The sequence below is a fragment of the Odocoileus virginianus genome, chromosome 2 (assembly GCF_023699985.2).
Source record: "Odocoileus virginianus isolate 20LAN1187 ecotype Illinois chromosome 2, Ovbor_1.2, whole genome shotgun sequence".
NCBI classification, from domain to species: domain Eukaryota; kingdom Metazoa; phylum Chordata; class Mammalia; order Artiodactyla; family Cervidae; genus Odocoileus; species Odocoileus virginianus.
In genome coordinates this window covers 97,774,399-97,785,588 of record NC_069675.1, presented here as the reverse complement: position 1 = coordinate 97,785,588, position 11,190 = coordinate 97,774,399, and the positions used below count along the sequence as shown (strand labels likewise).

At 59.8% G+C, this 11,190-nt stretch overlaps 1 protein-coding gene across 1 annotated transcript; it reads right to left on the bottom strand.

Moving 5' to 3' along the window:
* Positions 1-629: 629 nt before the first annotated feature.
* Positions 630-8,480, bottom strand: BARHL1 (BarH like homeobox 1). Its single transcript, XM_020911007.2, has 3 exons — positions 7,294-8,480; positions 3,088-3,310; positions 630-1,493 (listed from the first exon to the last, which is right to left on the bottom strand). The coding sequence occupies exons 1-3, from the start codon at positions 7,757-7,759 to the stop codon at positions 1,199-1,201; spliced, it is 984 nt and encodes a 327-aa protein (XP_020766666.2). The 5' UTR covers positions 7,760-8,480; the 3' UTR covers positions 630-1,198.
* Between the last annotated feature and the right edge of the window lie 2,710 nt (positions 8,481-11,190).

Genomic DNA, 11,190 nt, shown 5'->3' with positions numbered 1-11,190 from the left:
GGAAGCAGCCTCGGAGCCCATCTGTCGGCCCCTGCGCCCGGCCGGCCGGTCACCAGCTGCCGGCACCCTTGTTGTGGCCAGATGAGCCGGCTCAGCCAGGGCACCGCAGCCCGGCCGCAGCCAAGCCAGCCTGGGCGCTGACCCCATCCCGGCCCCTGGGACCGGCTGAAGAGCGCGGAACCAGATGGAGAGGCAGGAGCAGGTGGGGAAGCCACGCACTCGCCTCACTATAGAGATGGGAAGACTGAGGCCGGGGAGGGGGGACGCCTGGCCCCCAGCCGCAGCTCCCAGGAAGAGAGGGAGGCGAGTCACAGTGCTTCCTTACTGAGGGCGGAAAGAGCCCGAGTCCCAGAAGCGGAAAAGGAATCTGGGAGGAATAGGGGAGGGCCGAGCGCACGGCCGACCGACGGAGCGCGGGGACAAGCGCCTGGTCATTTGTAAGAAGTTTATTTTCGACATTTAAAAAAAGAGAGAACCCGAGGGTTCTGGCTGTCCCCCAGAGGAGGCTGGAAGCGGGGGTTGGGGTGTGGGTGGTCAAGTCCCCTGGCCTCGGCCCGCCCCGCCCGGGTCGGCGGGCGGTGGGTGGGCACAGGCCACAGACTCACTGATTCACAGACACAGTCACGGGCTGATGGGTCACAAATAAATAACTTCATATACACTTTGCACACGGTATGTACAGCTCTGCCGCCGGCCCTGGTGCGGGGAGGGGGGCGCAGGGGGCGGGGGCTCCGCGCTCCCCTTCTCCTCCGCGTCAGGGCTGCGGGGTGAGGGCTCGGTGTACAGCTGGAGCGGGAAGGGGGAGGGCGCTGCAAGGGGGTCGGCCCGCCTGCTCCCGGGAAGGGCGAGGGGGCGCGCCGGTGGCGGGGGAGGGGGGTTGGGGGGATGGGACATATGTACACCGGCGTTGGAAGTGGCTCCCTGATGGAGCGACCAGGAGAGAGGGCGGCGGGGAGGGTCAGGGGTACTCAGTCCGGGGGTCCTGGCCTTAGAAGACTTGGCATTCGGCCCTTCTGGGGACGCTGGGCCCGACGCCAGGGAGGGCCGGTCGGGGAGCCCCTCCTTCGCCCCCGCCCCGGGAAGAGGCGTGAAACCCCGAGCCCTCCCAGAGGCTGGAGGAAGGGGGCCAGCGCGGAGCCCCGGGGCGGGGGGCCGGGTGCGCCCGGGCGGGCGGGCCGGCGGGCCGGCGGGCGGGCGTTCACCGAGGCTGCGCGGCGCGCGGGAGGACGCCGGCCAGCGGGGGCAGCGGCGGCGGCGGCTCGCTGGCGCCCTGGAGTCCGTGGATGAGGATGCGGGGGACCAGAGGTCTCTGCAGCGCGGGCGGCGGTGCGCTGGGCCCGCGGTACAGATAGAGCGCGGCGCCGGGATCCAGGTTGGAAACCAGACTCTGCGGGTAGAAATAAGGCGACGGGAACATCCGCTGGAGCGCCGAATAATTGCCCGCCTCGGCCAGCAGCTCCAACCCGACGGCCGTCTGTCGCTTCCACTTAGTCCTAGGGACCGAAATAAACGCGCAAGGCAGGGATCAGGACCGGGGGGCGCTCGGAGACCCTTGCCCCTCGGAGCGCCTGCCCCAGAGCGCCTGCAGAGAGGCCGGGAGGGAGCCCACGAATTCGTTCATTTCAATAAATCACAGGGTGCCGGGCACCGTCCTCGCCTACTGAAAGGCATCAGTGCTGTTAATCTTCCACGAACCTTCCATGACTGTCATCCCCGCTTTCAGATAAGAAAACTGAGGGGTGGGTCAGATCTCAGGACGGCCTAGAAAGAGGAGACCCCGGGTTCTAAGCTAGGCTGTCTTATCCCCAAAGCCTGGGGTCTAAGCTCGCCACACTCCGCGCAGGGCATCGCAGACCGGGCGCTTGGAGCGGTATGTCGGAGCTCTCCACTCCCTCCCCACCTTCCCGCCCCGCGCCCCCGTGCATCGGCCCCCTGGAGAGGCCTTGGAACGACAGATCTCCCTGGAGAGGGCCGCGGGGGCCGCGGGGGTCGCTCCGCTCTCGGGGGAAGGGGGCGCGGTTGATGCTCCCAGCCGCGCCACCGGCCCGGAGGAGACCAGCCCCACTGCGGGACCCCAGTTGGCCACGCTTCTGCGGAAGCGCGCGGGCCAGAGACGGCAGCGACTGCAGAGGAAGAGCGCGCGGCCGCATCCGCCGCACCCCGCGCTAAGGTCCGAGGCTTGGGGCCAGCCCCACAGTCTGTCCGGTCCTGAAGCCCGGAGGCCACCGGACGAGTGCCGGCTGGGGTTGGGGGAAGGCAAGGAAGCCGAGGCCACGCTGATGGCCAAGGCTGCGGCCGGACTCCTGGGTGCACATGGCCGGCGAGGCAGCCCCAGAGTCGGACTCAGCCACACCAACCCCCGTTTTCCTATCTGAATTATTCATCATCATCATAATTGTGTAATTACTGTAACGGGCCTTAATTATTGATGCCCGGAGCAGTAATAGGTATTTATTATTAATGGGGCAGCGTGTTCTGAGCTTGTTTATGGAAAGCAACATTCCAGCCTCCGCTAAGAGTGTGCGGGTGACTGTGGGTGTGTTTGTATTAGTGAGTTCTATCGATGTGAGCGTGCGACTGTGGGTTGAGCGTGTGGCTGTGTGTGTGTTGTACGCGTTTGTGTTTCTCTTCATCCTGCGACTGTCTTGGGAAGGAAGATTAGGAAACACCAGGTTTGGGGCCAGTGCCCAGCACCAGTTTTCCAGTCCCCCAGGCCCCAAGGAGCTAGGGCTGGGCCCCTTCCCTCCTTGAGTTTCAAGGACTAGAAAGACTGAGGAGGCCTGAAGAATCCCAGGAAAGCTCAGTGCCAGCCCCTCTACCCCTAGCAGCTGCCCGGGGCTGGAGGAAGGTGCCAGGGTGGGCAGGCTGGGACCTCCCTTGGTCCACATGTCCATCTGTCCACTTGATCGAGTCCTGTCTCTCCCTCACCGTGGGCTTCAGGCAAGGCTTTCTCTCTCTCTGTCCGAGGCCTCACTGTCCCAGTTTCACAGAATGGGAGAGCTCAGAGGTCCTCTCGGCAGTCAGATCCATCAGATCCCCGTCCCGGCGGTCCCGCAGAAGGGCAGGGAGGAGGGGGAGGGGCCTCACCTGCGGTTCTGGTACCAGGTCTTGACCTGCGTGTCGGTGAGGTTGAGCGAAGCTGCGAGCTCCATGCGGTCCTGCACGCTCAGGTACTTCTGCCGCTCGAAACTGCGCTCCAGCTGTGCCAGCTGGTGGTCGGTGAAGGCCGTGCGCGCCTTGCGTGGCTTTTTCAGGCGCACTGGGGGGCTGTCCCTGGAGCTGGAGATCTCCCGGTCGCCCTCCTCCTTCACTGCGGAGACACAGCCGCGCATCAGGGCCCAGCCTCGCCGCCCTCCTGCCCCCGTTGACGGCCCTCACCATCTTGTAAATGCATCTCCCGGTAGCGGTGGCCCCGCCCGCCGCACTCGAGCCCGTGGGGCCGTGGCAAAGCTGCTCAGGGCTGAGCCCTCCCAGCCCCCAGACCGAGGAGGATTGACGCCTCCGGGGAGAAGTAACCCAAAGCCAAGGGAGAACGCGACCCGGCTCCCACATTGCGCGGGCGCTCCCTGGAGGGATTAGTGGACCGACTGGGTGGAACTGCCAGGGGAGGGGACCCAGGAGTTCCAGCCTGGTGGGCTGCTCCGGTGCGTGCTCTGGGGTTTAGGACTGTACCCCCGATTCTCTGGCTGCATCTGGGCCGGGAAGAGAGGAAGCTGAGGGCCAGCGTCTGGGGAGAAGAACCAGCATCAAGGGACAAAAACCTGTTCACCCTGGAGTGGACGGTGGTCCTGGAGGACACCCATGTCTCACCTGGCCCCTGTGTGGGCGCGAATCTATAGGGATGGTTTCCCCTGTTTCTTAAACTACAAACAGCGCACAGCGCAAAATGCGAACTGCCAGGTGCCCGATCTGGGAGTACAAAGCATTTGGAAAAATAAGTGACGCGTTTGCCCCTCGGATGCACACATCTCTGAGGCCCGTGTGTCCTTGTCATTTGCCTACTGTTTCCCTCCCCCCACCCCCCCACCCCCCGCCCGATGGTTGAGACACATCAGCAGGGTCCCCGCTCCTGAGTCACAAGGATGGGACTGGACAATGTGGTTTCTTTCTTCCCCAGGACTTTCCTTTGGAGTTGACTGCACCAAAAATGCACACTTGCTCGAGCAAGCTCAGGGACCTCCCTCCTTATTTCCCTAAAGTGATGATAAAACCAGAGACCATCTCTCCAAAGTGGGCATGGGGCTTCCCTCCCTCTTTTTCTCTATTTTTCCTTTATGCTGCGTTTCATTGAGCGTGGCGTTTGCAGTGACAGGGTTCAGCTGAATGCGAGTTGGTTTCTCTCTGTAGGAAACAATAATCCGGTTAATTGAGCCACAAGGGAGCAAGACTTTTCAACCAGAAAGCGGTTCGAGACTGGGAGGGCGCCAGTCACCGGGTGTACCCCAGCGGGTGAGCCGGGAGAGTGCTAGCCGGTGAGAAACCGTGAGAAGACGGTGAGCGGGGTCCACGCCTTCCCACTGCCTCCTCCAGACCAGCTCGCCAGCCTCTCCCTGCCCTCCTGGACTCGGGCCACTTTGGGGCAAGGCTGCCTCAAGAGATGGGGATCTGTTAGGATGGGGAGATCTTTTCTGTCTATGCCAGGCAGGTAAAGTTTGAACAAGTTCGAGGAAACGATTATCCAAACCTCTAACTTGATATTGTGGAAAACTTACTTTTTGACCTAATTGTCTGGCCTATTTGTAAAAAAAAAAAAAACAAAACCATTTCTCAGGACTGAGCTCCAAGGTTGGGGGGTGGGGTAGAGGTTGAGATTGGGGTGTCCAGAAGAATGGGTTGCCTCCTGGGGCTTTTTCTCTAATTCCCCTCCCGGGCGTAGGCTGGAGCCTTCAGATACACACTCGCCAGTGTCCAGTCTCAACCTCTGAAGAAGCAGGCTCAGTCGATCTCAGCGCCTGAGAGTTCCAGGCCCACCGACCCTGCCCGCTGGGAGTGGGAGAGCAGTGCCGGTTTTGTTTCTCCGTGGATATCGGCTCTTGCGAGCCAGACCGTGCGCTGCAGCATGCCTGACTTCAAAGCCCGGTTCAGCTTCTTTAAATGTTACGCTGAGGAACCTTTGATGCCAGACTCGGGATGGGACTGACCTTCCCCGCACGCCCTCCTTGGAGGAGGGACTCTTCGCACGGTGGGTGGGTAGGGGAGTCGCGTAGCTGCCTACCCCACGTGTCTGTCTGTCTCTCAGTAAGGTCTCCTGCCCGGGGTGCCTTTGAGAAATGCCTCGGAGGTGGTTATTTCCTCTCCTTCATCTGGGGCTTTATTGATGCAAACGTGGGGTACCTAGGGGTGGGAGAGACCTTCCTCTGTCCTCAGCTCCAACCCTATTTAAGTGATACGTGGACAGCCGGGCCTCATCACCTCGCTGATCAGATATCATCAGGGACAAGAGAAGAAAATTGATATTCCAATTATCTTAAACGAAACCTTGACTCAAAATCCCACCTATGGGCAAAAAAAATAAAGGGACACGAGCCAAACTCTTTCACAAGCACCACGCGGTGCAGGGAGTCTTGTGGCTTACTCTAACCGTAAATCTGGGTGTTGTTGAGAATTATAAATAATAAAATATGGTGTTACACATATATATTTACCTTGCCTCCCTTGCTTCCCTTCGCTTCCCCACCACACACCTTTCTCCCAGGCAAGTTTTCCTTGTCTCTCTAAACAGACCTGGGGGGAGAAGCAGGGGTCTCTGGGCCACAAGCGTCTGGACTCCCTTCCTCCAGCTCCAGCCCAACCTGCCCACCTAGCACAGCCGACCCAGGGAGACCTTGGAGTCTCCACTGCTTGCCTGGGGCAGCGGAGGAGGGAATGAGATGTGGAGTGGGGCCCCATATGGGTTTTGGTTTGAGGTCAGAGCATGTCCACAACGAATTCTTGCTTGGGAGGAGAGTTTTAAATGAGCCTTCCTAAATTTTTGTGATGACTTAGTGCATATATTGGAGAAGGAAGTGGCAACGCACTCCAGTGTTCTTGCCTGAAGAATCCCAGGGACAGCGGAGCCTGGTGGGCTGCTGTCTATGGGGTCGCACAGAGTCAGATATGACTGAAGCGACTTAGCAGCAGCAGCAGTGCAAATATGGGTCAGGAGATGTAGGGCCCCCAAGACAATACAGAAGTTGGCTTTATAGGAAAGTTTTATCTCATGGAAAGCATTCTGGGAATTAATTATAAGGCTGAAAAAGCTCTGAACAGCCCTTCATTTTCTGCTGGATGGGGACACAGGGCTCTGAAACTCCTTCCCTTCCTGCCTCCTGACTTCTCCCTGAGAAAGAACTTCGTGCCTCTGGCCTCACCAAAGACCTAAAGTCAAGGCAGTGGCCAGGATGAGAAACAAAATTAAGGAATTTTTTTCTCTCCTTCCTTCCTTTTTTCCTTTCTTCTTTCCTTCCTCCTTCCCTCTTTCCTCTTAGTGCTGATCTCAGCTCCCTGGTTAAGAAAGGATGGAAAGGAAACTATGGAAAGATTCACGGGGTGAAAAAGCAAGTATAGGGTCCTACAACCCCAGTATAGGCTGGGTGCTGGGGGACCTCTGGTTCCCACACACACAGCCCAAAGTTGATTGCGCAGGGCACTTCGAATGAAATCCAGTGAGAACAGTCGGGTGAGCGCAGAGACCTCTGAACCCGATCCCAGCCAGCCAGCCGCCTGCCCGACTGCTGTTTCTACTTTGAAGTGAGCATTTCTTTTGCACGATTCCCTGGACCCAGATCACACCGAGGGGCCAACGGAAGGGAAAGCTGAATTCCCCTCCCCATCTGCATATTCAAATTAAAGGGTGGAAAATTGACTGTTCTCGGGGCTCCAACTGAAATTTCCTGCTAGGGTTTCCCCCTTATAAAAAAAGCATTCGAGTAGAACCCATCGGGTCTTCCATTGCTTCTGCAAGGTCTTTTCCCAGAGAGCCACTGGCCTAAGAGGAACTTGCTTCTGCCCACCGGAGGGTTGGTTAGTCCCAGCCGAAGTTTGGAAAGTTTGCTTTGTCTGTTTTCGGGAATCTCTTCTGGGTCACACAGAATTCCTCTCCTTGCTCTCTCCGCTGGACGCTTTGTTGCTCAAAAGCACAACCACAGGGCTGACTGACTGAAAGCTTCAGATAAGACCAACGGCTCTGCCTGGGCCCGGGGGGAGCTCCAGGTGAACGTGTGCATGTCCCCAAGTGTGTGCACTCCAGTTTTAATGCCAGTGTTCAGAAACAGAGTACCCCCTCCCCTAGGTTTTCGCCTCGCATTTTCTTACCTTTGTACTCAGAGTCCGATGAGGCGCTGCTGCCACTTTTGTCCAGCTTGTCTCTAAAGTCCTCCCCGGCCTTGGCCGCGAGACGGCCCCCAGGGTCAGGAGCGGCTGGCTGCCCGCTGCTAGAGTAGGGTGCACAGGCCGCAAGCGGCTTGCAGTCGGCAAGGATGTCCCTGATCAGAAAGGAGGAGGTCACGGTGCGAGACTGGGCTGGGGCCGAGAGCTGCCCAGGCTGCAGGTGGGAGTCCAAACCTGGTCCCGAAGCCCCGCCAGGCCGCGGGGCTCCCGTCTCCAGACAGTCCCTTCCCGGCGAGGCTGGCGAAGAGCAGTCGCTGCTGCTCTCTGAGCGAGGACTCAGCTCCAGGGGCAAGCGGCAGTCCCCGAGCAAGGGGTCCCCCTTGGGAAGGGCGGGGCTGCCGGCTCGGTGGGAGAGAATGGAGTCGATCCCAAAGCCATTGGAGCCTTCCATAGCCAAGCTGCGACCTGTCCTCCCCAAAAGCTCCCCACCCACCCCCAACCCCAGCCGCCGCTGCCCCTGCCCCTAGCTGCGGGCTGGCATGGGGAAGGCGGGCAGGGAGCCTGCGGGCACCTTGGATGGAGTTCAGCCTTGGGGGAGCCCAGGAGCTCTGGGCCAACCTCCTCTGCGCATTAGATCCAAAAGGGCTCAGCGCGTCTTCTGCAGCATCGCGCCGAGCCGCCGAGCCGAGGGGGGGTGGTGGGAGTGTCAGGGAGAAACGGGAGGGAGGGTGCGCCAAGTTGGGGAGAGCCAAGGGGGAGACGGACGGCCTGAGCGCCCCTTTGGCACAGAAGAGATGCGAAGACGCTGGAATCTAAATAAAGAAGGGCTTAAAAAAAAAAATCCAAACTGCACGCTTCCTCCAGGCGAGCGGCGGCCGAGGGCAGCGGGGTCAGCACCGCGGATAGCAGCGGGCCCGAGTCGCGCTACTAGCCGGGGTACCGGAGCGCACCTGGCGGCGTCAGCACCGCGGATAGCGGCGGCGGCGGCCCTCGGCGCATGACGCTCCACCTGGCCGGGGAGGTCTTCTCTGCGCGCTCCCTCCGCTCCGGGGGCCCCGTCAGCACCGTGGACAGCGCCTCCCGGCTCCGCGGTCGCAGCTCTCCGCCTGTCCTCCGCGCGCGCCTTCGCCTCCCCCCCTTCCTTTAAAAAATGAACTTGTGTCACTTTTACTTTGGGGCTGGGTTTTTTTTTTGTTTGTTTCTTTTTTTTTTTTTTCCGTTGTGTTGTGTGTGTGTGTGTGTGTGTGTGTGTGTGTTTTTAAGGGGACTCGCCCACGTGTCCCCGGAGTGATGACGCTGATTGGCTCTGGCCGATTTTGGGGGTGATGTCACGGCTCCGCAAGCCACTGCCCGATTCCTTTCAGTTTGATTAAAAGAGACACTGAATTAATTACAGCACAGACCCAACTGTTTACCGGCGATTTCCACACGGTTTGCTTTCATTAGGCCGGTGATGAGGCTCCTAATGAGGGTGATTAGCCGAGGGGGGTACAGGCGGGCGGGGAGGGGTCCAAAGCCCGGCTGCCGCTGCCGTTGGGTTAAGACGTAAGGTTTTTAAGTTTTCCCCCTACACTTTCCCACAGTTATTCAAATTATTCTTCCATCGGGCTGTCAATGATACCTTTTCTACCCGGTCCCTACTTCCCTGCCCTGTCTTTTTTTTTTTTTTTTCCTTTCCTCTAGCAAGAAAAAGGGACTAAACCCAGCAGAAAAAGAATTGTTTGTGTGGAGAAGAGACTTTAATTTGTTGCGTCGTTTTCAGGCATTTCGTGGAGGAAAATCTGTAGCCCCCCTCTCGTCAGAGAGGACCCGGTGGGCCTGGCAGGGGTGGGGAAATCTTGGTGCCTGCTTCTGAAGGAGACAGAACGATGGCTTCACTGTGGGGCAAGGCTGGAGAGCTGGGCAGGTCGGTTCTGGGACGTGAGAGGGACCCCGAGAAATCCGTGTGGCCCGAGAGGGGCCACGCAACGGACCCCAACCCAGTCGACAGCGTGTCTTGGGGTCGGGTGTTTTTGCATCTCGGAAGAGGAACCTGAGCGAGCTTCTGGGTGCGAGTGTAGACGTCTGCTAACGACTTCGCATTTCCCGAGCCCCGAAACCCCGCCCGAGGATTTGTTCTCAAAGCAGCACTGGAAACACGGTCCTTTGGCTGTGAATAACTCGCCCCCTCCACCCTCCCCAGCTCCGCACGGTGGTACTCCAGCTCTGCGCCTTTCAGGGTTCGGCCTCCCGCGTGGGGCCCAGGGCTGCGGGCAGATCTGAAGCGAGTCTGGGGCCTGGATCCTCTAGAGGCTACCCCAGGGGTGGGCAACCGGCTCTGCGGTCAAAGGGCGGAGGAAAACCAGTCCGCGATCCTACCAGAGGCGCCCTTCACCCGCTCTGCGCCCGGAGCTCAGGCCTTTCCAAGCGGGAGCGCACCCTCCTGGCCCCCCTCCCCTGGGGACCCCAGAAAATACCCCAGCCCCTCGTCAGGCTCAGCATGTGAGATCGCAGCGGAATAGCGAAGCGCCTGAATCCCCCCACACCCCAGACCCGACCGGGGAAGGCTGGTGCAGCTGGACAGAGCAGAAACTTTCTTCTCCCTCGAGCCAGGCCGGCGGTGGCCTCTCGCCCGGCTCCCCGCGCTCTCCCCCTGAGCCTCCCGGCAGATTGGAAGCGGCCTCGCCGCCGGCCGAGCTGGGGGCGAGGACGGGCGGCTCCCCGGGGACGGCGGGCCCTGCTCGGCTGCAAGCTGTCGGGGGAGGCGGGAGGGCGGGCGCCGAGGGGCCAGAAGCCCACGGGCCCCCTCCTTGGCCCAGAGGCCGCTGCAGCGGGCGACTCCCGCTCCCGGGCCGAGCCGGCGATGGCCGGTTTTCGTTTGGTGGATGGGGAGGGGGGAATAAATCACGAGGACACTGGGCCGCCCTCGCGCTTCCGGGCCAGTCCTCGACTTGGGCCTCGCTCCCGCTCCAGCGCCCCCGGAGGCTTTGCTCCCCACTGTACTGCTCACCCCACCCCGGCTCCCAGTCTGCTGTCCGTACCTCGGGAAGAACCTCATCTCCCCCAGATCCCAGGGTCCCAGCTTGGGTCAGCGAGCCCGTCATCCTGGCCTGTTAGAGATCCTGACTCCCCGGGCCGGCATCCGCTAAGCCACAAGCAAGTCCGGTCCTGCTCCGCCCGCGGTGGTCGGGGCTGCCCCTGCCTTGGGCGAACTTTTTCTGGCCTTGGAGTCTTACGCTGGGGTTTGGATGCCCGGCCCAGCGAAAGCGGTGCCTCCGGCGGTGCAAGGCACTGTGCGGATATATGGGGTGAGTGGTAAAGGTGGGGGGCAACCTCTTACCGTGGCAAAAAAAAAAAAAGGCTAACTACCCCCCCCCCAACCTGCTGCAGCCCAAGCCGGCTTCTCCCTGATTCTTCAAGCCCAAGAATACTTAACAGGTTGTTATATTATTAGTTTTGAATTATCATAGTATACGGTGATAAAAACATGCTATGCCATTTATCCCACCTGGAATTTGGATCCAGCCCACTGTTGCTAACATTGTTTTATTCCTATTTGGGGGTTTCCAGCTCCACTACTGTGACCCCATCTTTTTCTTTTCTCCATCAAGGGGACGGTTCTTGCATCTCAGCCTGTCCACAACCTGAGAGGTGTGTGTGTACCCACTTAGGCTCTTGTTTAGCTGGGAAGAAGCCCAAGAATTGGAACTTTACTAACGTTCCTGGGTCTCCTGGGTAGGTGATCCACTCCTCACTTTGAGAAACCATTCTGGTCGGTCCTGGAGGGGTGGACGGTTCAACAAAACGGGGTGTGAATCATGGCAGATTAACCTCCGAGAACTACATTTACAGGGCAGGAAACAGACCTCTCTCCCTCTCTGTCCCTTCTGAGCCCCAGCCCTC

What these genes read in the sequence shown, in the direction of transcription:
- BARHL1 (XM_020911007.2), bottom strand. Translation starts at nt 7,759, where the DNA reads ATGGAAGGCTCCAATGGCTTTGGGATCGACTCCATTCTCTCCCACCGA. An exon ending in ATCGGACTCTGAGTACAAAG is followed by an intron (nt 3,311 to 7,293) that starts GTAAGAAAATGC and finishes GTGTCTCCGCAG; the next exon opens with TGAAGGAGGAGGGCGACCGG. An exon ending in ACCTGGTACCAGAACCGCAG is followed by an intron (nt 1,494 to 3,087) that starts GTGAGGCCCCTC and finishes TTCGGTCCCTAG; the next exon opens with GACTAAGTGGAAGCGACAGA.